Source organism: Mus caroli, unplaced genomic scaffold, assembly GCF_978045245.1.
Source record: "Mus caroli unplaced genomic scaffold, Mus_caroli_1 scaffold_19, whole genome shotgun sequence".
NCBI lineage: Eukaryota > Metazoa > Chordata > Mammalia > Rodentia > Muridae > Mus > Mus caroli.
In genome coordinates, this window is record NW_028227274.1 from 69,735,090 (window position 1) to 69,751,930 (window position 16,841).

A 16,841-nucleotide genomic window follows, 5' to 3' on the forward strand; every position below is an offset into this window, starting at 1 on the left:
TAAAATTGAATTTCCAGTTCTTAGTGTCTCTGGTCTATGCCTATCCATTATTTTATAATCAGAGTTTATTTAATATATGTCAATGTTTTATGTGACAAAAAAAAATCTATTGACAAGAAAGTATCAAGGACCCAACCCTCTGTATTCTATAAAAAGGCAAAATGAAATGTCTTCATGCCTCTTTATGCCTATTATTAATTCTAGACATATTAAAATATCTTCAGTAAGATTTTTCAAAACTGTGATTATTCTCAAAGTAGCCACATGTCATATTATGATCCACAAGCTTTATCAAGCATATACGTTCTTTAACATCAGTAATTTTTATCGTTCATGTTACTTCTTCATGGTTGAGGAAAATATATCATAGGCTTGACTTTTTAAAATCTTTGTAAATAGTGTGTTGGACGTTATATCTGGCTTTTAAATTCAACAGTACTCAACTAGGATTTTGTCTAGTTATTAAAACAGGCAGTATTATATTCCATAATCAAAATTGGAAACATTCTCACAATTACGATATGATTGTACAGACAATATTTTCATGTGAACAAGCTATGTTATTCTGAAATCAAAGATTATTGGCTAAGGAAAAGACAAACTCTGTGTGTGTGTTTATGTGTGTGCTATGATTTTAAATAACATTTGCTGCATAACTGGTCTAGAGGAAAAATAAGTGGTTAATCTCCCCTTTGGCAGTGATAGCTTATTCACTAGACATAGGTAGATTTAAATAGAAAATCAATAATTATACTTACTACAAAACTACATTTTAGTTTACTTCTAATCGCACAATCACATGCTGCGCTGCTGTAATGGCATACCATTGTCAGCTCAACTTGCCTTAGAATCATACAGGAGTTCTTCTTCTGAGAATATCTTTGCAGCACTTCCAGAAAAGATTAACTGAGGTGCAAAGAGCCATGCTGGATACAGGTGGTGCCCTCCTATTGGTTGGAGTCTCAGACCAAAAGAGCTGAACACTAACATCCATCTGTCTCGGCTCCCTGAATGTTAACACACTACAACGATTACCTCATGTTTCTTCTATCATAATTTCTCATCCGTGATGGGCTCTACTTTAAAAATGAGAGCTGGAATAAGTTCTTATTTCCTTACATTACTTTTGTCAAGTATGATGACTCAGCATTGAGAAAAGTAACTGATACAGAAAATGGTCCCTATTTGTTGGCAGACCATGCGATAAGACTAATCACATGGCATGTGGGCATCTGGAATTGGTTTGTGGGACAACATAGAACTTAGAGCTGAAGAGTAGAGAGCCTTTTAATATTATAAGTCAAGCAATTCTGGAAAGAAGGTGCAAAAATCATATTCTCCATTAAGACTGTTCTGCCAGTAGAGAAGCTGAAGTCTATGCTTATGAGGTTTCCGAGGTAAACAAAGAGTCTACTGAAAGCTCAACTAGATGTCTTTCATATTATGTTATACCCCAAATCTGGCTGCTTTCTACCCATTTCCTGTATAAATAATGAGGCCAAATTTAAAGATAATAGAATAAATAGTTTATTATGTCAAGAGGGTACAAACTCTATGCTGCATCTTGGTGAGAGACAGTCAGAGAGAGAGACAGAGAGACAGAGAGGGAGACACAGAGAGGGATAGAGAGACGCAGAAAGAGACAGAGACAGAGACAAGCAGACAGACACAGAGACATAATCAGAGTCAGTGGGAATATAAACATGTGTATTTTCATGAGTCAAATTTTATGCAAAAATTTAAAGTTGCAGTCAAACCTGGTTGGAAATGGAAGCTGTAATTGCTAATGAGACTGATGCCACCAGAGAGAAACCTACTATTATGCACTTGGAAAACACTAAAGATATCCTGAAGGCAAATCATCAGGGGTTCCAAGTTGTAAAATTGAAAGTTCAATAGAAAAGAGAGCATGAATTGGCTATTGTGCTAAAGGGTTTCCTTGATCAAAACATCCACCGAAGGGAGTTCAGTTGCCACAGTACACAGCTACCATGATAGCTGTGACAGATGGCATTCAGAACAGATCTGTAGCTAGTAGCAGGCAGCATTCTCTATGTACTGCTGGTTTTCCAGGTATACAAAATGAAAGAGAGAATAAGTGTATCATGGAGGTTAGAAAACCTAGGTCCTAGAAAGTTACTGAGATGACCTGTGGCAGGCAGAGATAGATTCTGTGGGGGAAATCTTGGACTGTAAGTGGAATCCATTGCATTAAGCTGTGGAGGGGAAAACCAAAGCAATAGAGAGCTGGGATGTTGTTTATGCCAGAGACATTAATGGTGTGGAAAGCTGAGGTAAGGAATAAATAGAATGAGCAAAGGAGGAGTATCTTATGCTTGCAGCTTGTAGAGGAGTTAGATGTGTGGGGCTACACAAGCATGATGGAGACTAATGATGTCTCTAGGAGTTCTAGATGCTGGCCATGGAGCTGAAGAATTTGGTGGTTGTCTTTCTCTGCTTGATCTTGCTTGAAGTTGATCTTTTTTTATTATATGCCACAAATTCTTTCTTATAACAGAAATACTTATTCTTTCTTTATTTTTTATTTTTATTTTTTACTCCAGATTTTATTCCCCTCCAGGTCTACCCTCTGACTGTTTCACATCCCATACCTCCTCCCCTCCCCTTGTCTCCTTTATAATCATGTAGAAGTACATTTTTATTCACTAAAAGATGAAGGCTATTTATTGAAGGTTTACTCATGTTTCCTTAAAACACAATAGATAATTTCATTTTCCCATAATATGTGTTTAAAAATTCCACTGGCCAATTAGAAACATGTTACTACTACACACACGCACACACACACACACAAACACAATCTGAAAAAGAGAAGGAGAGAATATCCTATTTATGAAAGGGTAGAATAGAAAGTTGGACATCCAGGAGGAGAAAAGGTCTGAGATCGAGCCAGGTAAGAGCTTTGCCTAGGGAAATGTGAAAAGAGAGACACATAGTACATGAGCACAGGTAATCAGCCACATGGAAGAATGTAGATTAAAATAAGTGGGATAAATTTAAGTTATGCTCTAATAAGATAAAGCCTAGCTATGTGGCCAAAACATTTATAATATATTTTGAATCTGAGTCTTATTTCTGTTGGGAGGAAGAACCATGTATAACTTCTAAAGCAAGAGACAGACAGAGAAACTGAGACACAGACAGACAGCAGACAGACAGACAGACAGACAGATAGATAGATAGATAGACAGATAGAAAAAAAGAGACAGGGGACCTCACTGCATCATTGTCATTTTTTTTTTAAATAAATAGGACAGAGGACAAATATTGCTTGACTCATTATTTAACTTGACACAATATTCCACAGGATAAAATACCTAATATACAAAAAAATTTGAGTAAAGATGGTATTTGGAAGTGAAGTTTAAACTACATGATAATAGTTTGTTAATTATTATTTACATGGATAAAATCATGGATAAGATTGCTTTGTGTCTTAGAAGAGACTTTGAACAATGTTAGCATCATAAACATATTGATGATATTCATAAAGGAACTAAATTTATTTTTTATTATAAGATGTTTATAGGATTTTGGATGTCAAGTATGAAACATTATAGTTTTAAAAATTATGCATTTAGATGTCACTGTGACAAGTAATGGCCATTGTGTGTATTTATCAGGGTATTTGTGCATAGATGTGCCTGTCCATGTGCATGGTGTATTTGTGTATGTTTAGACCTGAGGTTTACCACAGGTATCTTCCTCTATTGATCTTTAATTTTCTTCTTGCCTTCTTTTTCTTTTATTTTTTAGAAAGAATCTCTCATGTAAACTAGAACTCATTAATTGACTCTGCTGGCTAGCTAATGAGCTCCAGAGGTTTGCTTGACTCTGTTTTCTCTACATGCCCTAGTGCTTGGGTTACAGTTGCTATGCTACCACACCTGGCCGGATGTTTTTTTTATATGAGAGCTGCTCTTCCAATCTAGGATTATTGGACTTGTATACCAAACACTTAACTTACTGAGCCAGAATTGACTTTGGATAATTAATCTTTGGGTGTTAACTTGACAGGCACTGGAACCATTCAGAAGGCAAATGGCTGGGGAGGTCTTTGAATGAATTGCCAGGCAGGAAGGCAGTCCCACTATGAATGTGAGTGATTCCTTTACAAGGTCTAGATCCCCAGATAAGAAAAATCAGAATATTAGTAGATTACCAGCATAGAGAAATTACGTCCTTCTGATTGCAGACACATGTGAGCCTCACCCTCATGCACCATGCCGTCATGATAGGATGCACTACACTCTTTGAAAACAAACCCAAAGAAGTCTTAAGTCATTTCTGTCAAGCACTTTGTCACAGCATAGAGAAAACTAATGAATGCAAGTGCCATCTCTAGTTTGCTCAGCATCTACTCTGCATCACTGTGGTGAACCATCACACTATGCTTGTTCTCAAGGCTGTAGACATGTTTCAAACTAGTTCTAGGTCGATAAAACTCAAAGCCTTGCTACCACCATTGTATAAAGTGGTGATGAAAAGGGAGACAGTCCTGTTGGCACACTCTAAAAGCTCTGGTTTGCAGGGACTTGCCTTGAGCGATACAACAGAGTCAATCACTTGCCCAGTGACAGACAAGGGAGGCTGTGCACCCTCTTGCATGTCGTCATTTGATACGACCTCGCAGAGTCACGCCATGAAGTATTCCAAGCTTTGCATTTATTCTTAAATCATGGCCACCCAAATCAATAATGCGTCACTATTTTATAAAAGGAAAATATCGCCCTGACCCACTTCCCAAGTTCACTCGTTCGTGTCTCCTTGAGCATAAATCTTCACTGAGATAAGCTTAGAAGACTTCTCTTAGTCTGCCCTCTAGGAACTTAGACGAACATACACTAAGGTTGCAAAACTATAAGAAAAATACATTATTTTTTCAGGTTACCAAATCAGAAAATTGTATTTATGAAAATTGGATCCAGGTTTGGGAATATTCATGAATATCAATTAGTGACTACTAACCTCCTATGAATCCCACTAATATTTCTACCAAAGCAGGCTTATGCATTTACAGAAACCACACCATTCCCCCTCTTCTTGTTCATTTCCACCGCATCCTGACATTTGTGGTGAGGAGGGGGGACCACAGAGGGGGGGCATTTCATTAGAAGCCTTTTAAAAGTTGTTAACTAGAAAGTTAAAAGTTATTAGGCAGTAAGAGTTTTCTGAGTCAGCGGTTCTGAGAAGTGACATAGGTAAAAGTTCTATGATACACTGACTGAGATGATGATGCAGAGGGAAATGGATAGTGAAAGCATTACAGGGCATATAAAGTTAAAAATATAAAGGTTATTCTTGTTCAGGCCAATAAATGTCAGCTGCCAGGAAAAAAAAAAGTCGATGTTCCTTTGAAGCGAAAGTATATTTTATTCCTAAAGCATTTAATTCATCAAAAGCTTGCCAGACTGCACTGTGGGAACACTGACCTGTGAAGAGGTACCAGAGGTTATTTGGTTCCAGTGTTTCCATCTCGCCCCTGCGGGTAGTCTTTCTGTGTCGAATTTTATAGCCAGTAATAAATCCATTTTGTGTTCCCGATGGAGGAGGGAGCCAGCTTACTTTGATACTCTGTAAAATAAAAATAAAATAAATGTAAATGAAGACATGGAAGAGAGGAAGACAACTGCGCAGGGTCAGAGAAGTAACCCAAGCACAAGTGTGAATAAAACAGAGAAGTGAGAATTATAAGGCATGGCCTCCAAGTGAAATCCTTTCCTACAGTCTGACAGAAACATGCGCTTTATTTTAGTACCGATGCATACAAATAATTTGACTGATTATGTGCAATATCATGTCTCCCTTCTAACCACCATTAATATGATAATAAATGATTCTACATAATAAAAGCCACTGAAATATCAGTTATCATATCCAGGAGATTTCAGATGAGTGACACCAACAAGTTGGGGAGTTTTTAACTTCTTAGGCTTAGTGTTCTCCGTAAGGCAAAAGAGAACACTAAGCCTAGGAACTTAAAAAAAAAATACATTAATGAAAACCAAGCTAATTTCAATTTAAAAACCACCCAATTCTGGGTCCTTTTGCTTCCTATACACCTCGAGCATGGTACTAAGGCACGTTGCTGGAAAAAGAGGTGACTTGGAAAGCTCGAATAGGATTTAAACTGTAGCTTCTTACATCGAGCAAGCTAGTCCACTAACCCTCACTGCCTGGAGTAGCAGGGAGCTCAATGCTCAGAGTTGTTGAACACAAAGGCCAGAGATTCAGATAAGAAGCACACCAGTGAGCAGGGATATGGAAGGGGTTATCAGGTCAGAGATGTGAGGCATCTGTATTGTCTTCTCTCATCCAGTACACAGGGGAACTTAAGTTAGCTAGGGGCAATATCGAATAACCCTATGCTACAGAAAATTAAGAACTTTGAACCAGACAAAAGACCCCAGCCTGAGTCCCCAACAGCGAATCCATACCTTAACAAGTCCCACCTGGAGTCAGCGTTTGCCCTTTGCAAGTTTGAGTTTTAGAACTTCATTTTTTATATATAATAGTAATTTCATATGACCAGATATCATCAGAGTCTGTGAGACACTCTGTGACAAAATGAAGGTAGAAGTGCACAATAAAGTGTCCAGAGAGAAACAATAGTAACACTCACTAAAGAGTCCTGAAAACTATAAACGTACACCAAAAAGTCTAGGAGAAAATGCTTGATCCTGGAGATAATGAGAACATATGTAGATTGAGATAGTAAATAAGCCTGAAAAGTATGGGAGTAGAAATGAAAAAAAAATCTATAGATACGTTGGAAGATAAATGAAGGTATATATTTCAAAATTAAGAAGGGTAAAGAGACTGTAGTGAACTGTAGAGAAAGGATAAGACACTAACATCTAGTTTATAACCTCTAACATGCAAATGGTAAATGGAGAGAATGGAAAGGCAGCAAATAAGAGAAAGAAAAATAAAACAGAATACAAAAGAAAAGATGGCAAATAAGGTTACTTAACCTTCCAATAAAAGCCTAATGTATAAGCGGTGGAAGACTTTGGGACTAGCTTAAAGGAGATCACAGAGCATTTAACAGAGCAAGCGTAAAAGAACCACCTTCATACAGTAGCTGTATCTTCATGAGAGGTGGCTGGGTACAATATTTTAAAAATCAACAGTGTAGAACATAAAAAATCAAACAGCGAAGAATATTCTTTAAAATTCTGATCATTGAAGTTAAAGACTTGTAGGATTAAGAAAGGTAAGAAATGGAAAGTTGAAAGTAATTCTGAGGGTTTTAAGAAGAGATTATGAGTGTGTATAGCTTCAAGTCAACCAGGAATTAAAACAAATAGTAAACAGGTGGTTAACACTCTCAAAATATAGAAGTTGTTATGTTTGCGCAAGACATGACAGGAGGGGTTAGCAGTGTAAGGGGTTCAGGGAACAGCATTTCATGTCTTACCTACCCTGCTGAGTCTTTTTTTTTTTTTTTTTTTTTTTTTTTACTACTTCCATTCCTCTCTCTTTGCCTTCTGATAATATAGGAAGCAGCTTTCTCTGGTTTCACTCTGTATCTAATGGCCTGAACAAATCCTATAGTAGATGGACTATAGGAAATAAGACACCAGAGCTAGTGCCCAGGCAGACTGCCAAGACACTGTCTGGACTTTCATCCTACTGGGTTCCCAGAGACACCATTTACTCATCCTATGAAACTGCCTAAGGGTGCTACTGGATCCTTCCTTGTGAAAGGGTCCTGTAAACTTTAACTACCTGCCTAGCTCACCTTTAAGTATCGTGGTTCTTATAAACACCATTTGCTTATAATTTAATAAGTGTGTGGACAGCCATGCAGCAGTCACAACTCTGACCCTTAATTGTTCCTGTCTGAAAGAATTACAAGGCTGGAAATTGAAAGGAGCCTGAGGAAAAGAAGGCCAAGTGACAGGCCCAAAGTGGGATCCAGCTCAAGGGGAGATCCCAAGGCCTGACACTATTACTGAGGCTATGGAGCACTCACAAAAATTGACCTAGCATGACTGCACTCCGGAAGACCCAACAAGCAGCTGAAGGAGTCAGAGGCAGATATTTGCATCGAACCAATGGACAAAAGCAGCTGACCCCTGTTGTTGAATTAGGGAAGGCTGAAAGAACATGAGGAGAAGGGCGATCCTATAGGAGGAACAGCAATCTTAATTAATCTGGACCCCCAAGATGTCTCAAACACTGGACCACCAAACAGGCAGCATACACCAGCAGATATGAGGCCCCCAGCGCATAAGCAATGGATTGCCAGGTCTGTGTTAATTCAGAGATGATGCAGCTAACCCTCAAGAGTTTGGAGGCCCCAGGAAGTTTAGAGGTCAGGTGGGGTAGGGGGGTGTGACATCCATATGGAGACAGGATAGGCTGGGGAGGAGGTATGGGATGTGTAACAGTCGGAGGGTAGACAGGGGGTGGGGCAGGGGAATAATATATGGAATGTACAAATAAATAAATTAATTAATTAATTAAAAGAAAAAATACTAATTTTATATAGTTTGGTATGCTGTCACAACATTCAAAAAGAATGCATTTTGACTAATAGGAAATTACTGCATTTTGACTAATAGGAAAATAGGAAGGAAGATAGGAAAAACTGAGGTTATAAAAATAAAATACAGGACAATTGCAGAGGCAGTGACACTTTGGGCTTGATTACACAGGAGTACAATCTAACTTTCACTGTTGATGTAAATTTCCTCAACTCCAATTTCATGCTGGTTACACGAATGAAAGCAAAAATCAGATCTTCTCATGGCGTATTGAACTTTGCTGTATGCTTGTTGGTGTTATTGAACTTTTCAGAAATAGTAAACAAGGGTTATTTTGACAGAAATTTACATTTGTTTTTAAGAGTAATCATTAAAAATCATTCTTTGGAGGTAGTAGAATAAATGATCAGGTTTTAGAAAGAAGCCAGAACATTACATCCAGGGATCGACTCCTGAGTCTGGATCACGAGCCAGGGTTTTCCACTTCCTTTGGACTGGGAACACAATGGCGAATGCAGGACCTTGCTCTCTAAAGAATGAGTTAGCCATGATCATTATCTCACTTACTAAATTGCTGCTCCAAAATAATTGAATATTTTATACAAGGAGATAAAGTTGTGGCAGATAAATTTGTTTACTAAGTATCCTAAAATTCACAAAATGTAGCAAAGTATAGATTTTCAATATTTACCATATTTATTGTTTTATTAAAACCTCATGAAATTCCAATTCTCAATACTGAAGCATTGCTCCTACAGAAAATAGTAATTTGGATTTCTTCCAGGTTCTCATTACAAAATGCACGTCAATTTGTCTATAACATGGGCTTCTTGTGGCTTTCCTTTAAAGCACTTTACTTGATATTACTGATTAAAATTGATTTTTCATACCCAACCTAGCTTACTTATTTCCTATTCTCCACAAGGCACACCACTGTCTTCTTGCATTTGGTAACATTGAACCAACAGATGCCAGTACTACATTTAAGGACCACTAAAACCTATAAAGTTACTAATAAAAACAGATACTAAAAATAAAAGGCTAATTAAGACATACATTCATTTCCAATATGAGATTACAAGGTAGAAGGCAGGATAGAGGCAAACAAAATTTTGACTGTCCTGCCCAAGACCACAGAAGAACCGTGAATATTAAAATTGTGGTTCCTTAGTGATTATTCATTTCACAGATACCGACTTTACAAATGGCAAGGATAAACCACAGTTTTGTAAATATATAATTGACAGTTGAAATATGTAAATCATTGACACAAATTTAAAATACAATCTTATATATTATGTAAACTATTCCTTATATGACTTGATTAACTTATATAACATGTGAGATTATCTTTAGGAGAACATGGAATTACTGAGATTATTTTCTCCCACAAATACACTGATACGACAGGTAGACCCCTATATTTTTAGTATTTATTAACACCATATTTAATCCACCATAGACATGATAATGGTACACTTCTACATGAGGGATCAATTTATAGTCCTGATAATTTTGCAAGTTGCAATCTGTTGTTTTGTCTTCTGTTCTGTCATATAAACTACAATGTAATGTGGTGAAGTGACTAAAAATCATGCATCCTATAATTGATGAGACAGTATGGAAGTTGAAATACTGTGATTTTCATTGCAATTTAATATTGCCTCTCAAAGAAAGCTCACAACATTAAGAATCTTATTCATTTACTCATTACTCATTCACAATATATACACTGGACTAAGCAAAACTCAAGTCAGGGCTCACCATGTCTAATAGAGGAAAGAGACATAAACTATGAAGGCAGATTGCCAAGAACCAAACAGGATTGTCTCGGAGGCACAAGATACAAAGATTAATTATGTCTTATATGGTCAAGAACACTTTACTAAAAGTTCATCATTCAAATTTGAGCAGAACTTTATGGAAAGGGTGAAAAAAAGACATTTAAAGATAGGAAATAATAACAAGGTCAAAGAAATGGAAGTAATAGTAAGATCAAAATGTCATGACATTATAAATCAACTTGAGGTCATAAAATGTCTGATAGGTAGAGAACATGGTATTTATTGGACGGCAAGTTGGGAAATAGGTGCTTTTCTAAAACACTAAGAATGTCTCAGATAACAGTACATACATGAACTTGGACCAGCACGCATACTGAGAAAGTGCCAATGCACAATTTCCCATCTATCTTCTTGTCTCCCACTGCCTAATCCTAACAGAATTTTTGTATATAAAAATATGTTCTTTGCTAAAAGTGCTTTAGAAACTAACAAGAAAAACTAGAATTTAAAAGACCCTGTAGATTCATATTTATGGTCATCTAAAGTTTTTTGGCTTTCAACATTTCAGACACTTCTAACAATTAACAATCACCCAGTGGAGTCTACTGAGTTATAGGCTTCAATTAATGCTTACCCTGAGGTTACTATGTGGCCGTACTGGAACATTTTCTAACCATTGAGTTCAATGTTCTCTTTTTGTAATCACAGAATTATTGGGTGCTATATATATAGCAATATAGTCCCCCAAATCTCCTACTAAGCTTAATTAAAAGAGAAAAGAGGGCCATGGATATATCTCAGTGGAAAAATATTTTCCTTGCAACTATAAGGGTCTGATTTGATCCCTACCAACCGGGCAAATGATGAATAAACCTGACAGACCATGTGTAATTCCAACGCATGAAAGGTGGGGGAAAAAGGTGGAACATGGGGAACTCTAGGGTGAGATGGCCTGGTTGTATCAGTGAATATGGTAATGAAGAGTTTAGTTTATTGGTTATTATTAAATGATCAACTTGATTGCATTCCAAACTTCTTGGGGTAGTCTTGATTAAATCAGGGACATAGATTTTCTTCTGTTTATGGGCATCATTCGGTAACAGCCGACTTGCCTTCCCATTCATATGCACGTGATAGTGCATAAGAAAACAAGGAGGATAACTGATAATCCTGCCAACCCTAGTTTTCTCAGAAGCTCATATCCTAAGACTATTCTTTTTCCAATTTCTATTTTTAAATGCACATCTCAAATCAATTGATGTTTCAGCTCTCTTGTAGGATGTTCAGGTGAGACCTGGCCCATCTGGAGCTCTGTGATACTCTCTCAGAAAATAGTCAATTATTTTACTGTGGTGGTATCTGACAAGCTTTCCTATAGAAGGCGCTGGGAAGTGCCATTTGAAAAGAACTCATAATGACCTTGTTGGAGCTATGCATGGATCTAGCCTATCTTGGATGAGATTAAAATCCATTCTAGACTGTTTATTTCCTCTCTGTACTTATAGTGGCTTATGACTCATAAAAAATGGTTTAGACACTGAGAAAAACCTCTTTGTCTTCATCTTGTCACATGCACTTCTTGTAAAGACAGCCTGGAGTCACTTCAAAAGAGTAAATATCCCTTGTACCACTCACAAATATCCTTAGTTACAGTCACTCTGGGCTAGCCTCATCCAGACCTTGATTTGCCTACCGCACAGAGAATGTCCCTAGCTAACAAGGCTCACATGCTACACGGTGCCGCTGCTCACAAACACAACAAGTACAGTCATTGTCGATGAGCGATTCTAAAAGTGGAATATTCTGGAAAGGAAAAAAAGAAACAGGAAAAATGGATTGAGTATATGGATGTTTTGGGGCTTGTTCTTGTTGCTTTGCTTTTTATATTTTTCGTGATTTTTTGTTTGTTTGTTTTTGACAAAATATCTAGATTTTTTTTTCTACTGCAAATTGACAGAGAAACCAAGAGAAATGAATTGGCAAGAAACACATTAGGAACTACTATTCTTTCATATACATTTTCTGACCATGTTGCTCTCGTGGAATACAATTCTTATTTTAGCAAATAGAAACATCACGCCTGGGTAGTGAGAAAGCATAGAGCAAGCAGAAATCCACAGTAATACACAAAATGGGAAGTTACTCAATACATGTTTCTAGAAACTCATTTAAATGGATTTGGCTATTTTTCCAAATTTCAGCAGTGAGAGGAAAAATAATAATTTAAAAGCCTATGTGTCAGACACAAGCAGCTCAGTAGATTAGAATAATTCACTGGGGTGAAACTGTCAGATAAATGACTCACTTAAAGAGTTACCAGAATCTGTAGTAATCAGAGAAATGCAAACTAAATCTATGTTGAGATTGCATCTTTGCCCCATCAAAACAGTTCACGATCAAGGAAACTACTGACAACCACCCCTGACAAGCATGTATGGAGAGAACAACTCTCATTCATTGCTGGTCGTATTGTAGACTTCTCTAGCCATTGATAGAAACATGTAAGGTTTCAAAAAAAGATAAGAGTAAATCTACCATATTAGTCAGCTATACTGGGCTCAACAATCCCACTCCACAGGCACATCCATGTCCATTGCTGCTGTCCTAACAGTCCCTAGGAAATGGAAGCGACTTAGATGCCCTTCAACTGATGAGTCCATAATTAAAAATGTATTATAGATAGACAATAGAATTCTATTCAGTTTTAAATTAAATGGATTTATGACATTTGCAGGGACATAGTAATAGAAAACATTATATTGACAAAGATTAGGTAGGACTAGGCAGGCAAAATGTGTGCTTTCTAATTTGGAGCTTCTGCCTCTGAGTCTGTAGATGTAAGGACATAAGCTGAAATAACTATAGAATACAAGACAGGGAAAAGTACCATGGTGGAGATGTCTAGAGAGTGGAGACTTTAGGACACATATGATCTGAAAGAGGAAATGGAAATGTAACCAGGGAGAGAAAGTGGAGAGAGTGGGAGATGGTAGGAACTACATTAACAATATTTCAAAAACATAGGAAAATATTTAATATACACACACACATTTTACTTAACTACCACCCAGAATATTAAGTCATTATTGACAGCACACTCTTAAGGTGTTATTGACACAACTCACAAGATATAAACCAATTGAGCTATAATTGATCTGGTTCCCTGCTCCCACAGGGCAAGCCCACACAAGCTCAGAAGATGCTATGCAAGTTACCAAGGGAGAAAGGCAATCCATAGTCCTACATATCCTGTTGTAAAACCCGTGAACCATAACTGTGGTTAGTCCAACAAGTTATCTCCAGTGGTTCAATCTTGGTGTTATATCTTTGGGGTAACATCTGTCTAATTGGATTTAAAGCCCATCTTATGTGAGGGAATCAATGTCTAGGGCTGTAAAAGTAGCCAAATACCTGCAGTTGGGGATGTCAGGGATCTAAAGAAGAACCCACTGCTGCCATTTTCCTAAATAGATATAATATCTAATCATATGAATATAATACATATTCTAAATACTTATCATGACACTCATAGGCAAGTGTCTCTCTTACCTGTCATAAATAAGCTTATTTTACACTAGATGAAAACTATTACAGAAATCTATAAGTCAAAATGTAGAAATAGCTAAGGACAGTTTCCCAACTTTTTGTTTAGAATAAAGAGTATCAGTAATAAAATCATAATAAAGAATGTCTTGTTTTCTTCTTCTGATGCTGTGATAATGGCAACTGAAGAGGACATGGGTTCATTTCAGCTCAATGTTATAGTTCACCATTGCTGATTAAGGCACAGCAGCAGTAGCTGAAGGCAGTTCAGTCACACTAAAGAAGGAAAAAAACAAATGATAACTGAAGTGTTCAGTTTACAATCTCATTTCATACAGCTGAAGATCTCCCACTGAGGGAATGGCCCCACCAACAGTTAAAATGGCTCTTCCAATATCTGTTAAAATAATTATGACAATTCTTTATAGACCTTCCAAGAGGTTTGTCTTAATCGAGAAAAGCTTTCACTGTGTTCCTGGAAGTGAGTAAATGTTAATGGTCACGTATGACTTAGCAATTGCATGAAGATGACATTTAATATTTAACAAGGACACTGTCAATAGGACAAAACAGCAACCAACAGATTTGGAAAAGATCTTTACCAATCCTACATCTGGTAGATGGCTAATATCCAATATACACAAAGAACTCAAGAAGCTAGACTCCAGAGAACCAAATAACTCTATTAAAAATGGGGTACAGTGATAAACAAAGAATTCTCAATTGAGGGATACCAAATGGTTGAGAAGCACCTAAAGAAACATTCAACATCCTTAGTCAGCAGGGAAATGCAAATCAAAACAACCCTGAGGTTCCACCTCACACTAGTCAGAATGACTAACATCAAGGGGACCACCTTCTCTGGATGCCATTGCAGAAGCCAAGAGGCTGCCCCCTCCACTACCCCCTCAGACCTGCTAGCCCAATCCGGGATCCCCTAGTGGTTATGTGGCACCATCTCCCGAGAGGCTGCTGAGAACATGTTGGAGACACAACCCCTGGGGACCTTTCTTATCCGAGTCAGCAACAGCCATGTGGGCTACACCCTTTCCTACAAATCCCAGACTTGCTGCCATGATTTCATGGTGAAGCTTTCAGAAGCTGGGACTTGCACCTTCGCTGAGGACCACATGACCCATGCCTCTGAATGCCCTGGTCACCTTCCACCAACAAAAGCCTATTCGGTCACTTGGGGAGCTGCTGACCCGGGCCTGCGGGCAGGAGGATCCAGCAAACGTGGACTACGAAGATCTCTTCCTATACTCGAATGCCCTGGTTCAGGATGCTGAAAGCCAAATTCTGAGAACGGAAGTTCAAAGGTCTTCTTCCTGCCCACCTGAGGAGGCTTCTGAAAGGAAGCCATCCACAACAAAAGGAGAATTCGCATCAGCTTCCTGCACCCCAAAAGCCCTTTTCTAGGAGTCTGGACAGAAACTGTGGAAGAACCTGACGTCCCTACCTCAGACTAGCCAGAGGGTGAAACAGCGGCTCACTTCACACCTGTCGGCCATGAACCCACTGGGGGATGCCAGGAGAGTGGCACAGCAGCACCACAGCCCTGTGACTCGAGCATTCAGTTGGGAGAGTACTAGCCACTCTGAGGACCCCTGTGCAGCTACCATGTCTCTTCAGAACCCTGCAGAGCCCCAGGCCCTGAGAGGCACAGAAGCCACCTTCAGGGACTCCAGGCCTGCTAGCTGGAAGAAGGCATTCTCAGGGGTGGTAAGGGCCCTGTCAGCCCAGGAACCTGTGGACTTTCCAGAAGCCCAAGGCTGGCTGCCTGAGGAATACCTCCCACCACCACCTTTTGCCCCTGGGTACTGATAGAACTTTCTGTATCTTCGGTATTCCTCATCTCTCCTTTAAGTCCCCATCCTTGTCCTCACAGCCAGAGAACTGTGCTGAAGAGGTTAAGGGGCTGAATCCTGCAGGTGCCAACTAAGGGAGCTGATTGTCTTAATAATAATAGAATTACTGCTACCACTTTAGGGACCTGGTGAAATGGCCCAATGGATAAAAGGATAAAAGAACTTTTAGCCATGCCTGACAACTGAGTTCTATCTCTAGAACTCACATGGTGAGAACTGTGGACCAACTTCTGGAGGATGTGCTCAGACTTCCACATACATGTGTTAAAATACACTCACAAGCAGATATCATTTCAAAAGATTGCAGCAGAGACTTGGGTCCAACACGTTCCAGGCCTGTATCATGTGTTATCCCTCTGTATTCTTGGTATCCATATCTCACGTTCAGCCACATTCAATTGAAAATATTTTTATGAGGCTGGAGAGATGGCTCAGTAGTTAAGAGCACTGACTGCTCTTCCAGGGGTCCTGAGTTCAATTCCCAGAAACCACATGGTGGCTCACAACCATCTGGGATCCCATGCCATCTTCTTGTGTATCTGAAGACAGCTACAGTGTAGTCATATATATATATATAATAAATCTTTTTTAATATAAAAAACAAACAAACAAACAAACAAACAAAAAACCAACCAACCAACCAAACAAAAACTCAGATGACAGCAAATGCTGGTGAGGAGGTGGAGAAAGAGAAACACTCCTCCATTGCTGGTGGGATTGCAAGCTGGTACAACCACTCTGGAAATAAGTCTGGTGGTTATTCAGAAAATTGGACATAGTTTTACTTGAGAACCCAGCTATCCCATTCCTAGTCATATACCCAAAAGATTCTCCAACTATAGCAAGGAGACATGCTCCACTATGTTCATAGAAGCCTTATTTATAATAGTCAGAAGCTGGAAAGAACCCAGATGTTTTCAAGAGGGATGGATACAGAAAATGTGGTACATTTACACAATAGAGTGCTACTTTGCTATTAAAAACAATGAATTCATGAAATTCCTAGGCAAATGGATGGAACTAGAAAATATCATCCTGAGTGAGGTAACCCAATCACAAAATAACACACATGGTATGCACTCACTGTTAAGTGGATATTACCCCATAAGCTCGGAACACCCAAGATACAATTC

The 16,841-nt window shown here is 38.4% G+C and overlaps 1 protein-coding gene and 1 pseudogene across 1 annotated transcript in view; one reads left to right on the top strand and one right to left on the bottom strand.

The window, feature by feature from the left end:
* Positions 1-16,841, bottom strand: part of Dcc (DCC netrin 1 receptor) — a 1,083,530-nt gene that overhangs the window by 192,378 nt on the left and 874,311 nt on the right. The window contains exon 13 of the mRNA XM_021150630.3: positions 5,454-5,595. Coding sequence (XP_021006289.1) covers positions 5,454-5,595 — 142 coding nt within the window. The remainder of the gene's footprint in view (positions 1-5,453; positions 5,596-16,841) is intronic.
* Positions 5,632-15,664, top strand: LOC147000325 (hematopoietic SH2 domain-containing protein pseudogene; annotated as a pseudogene).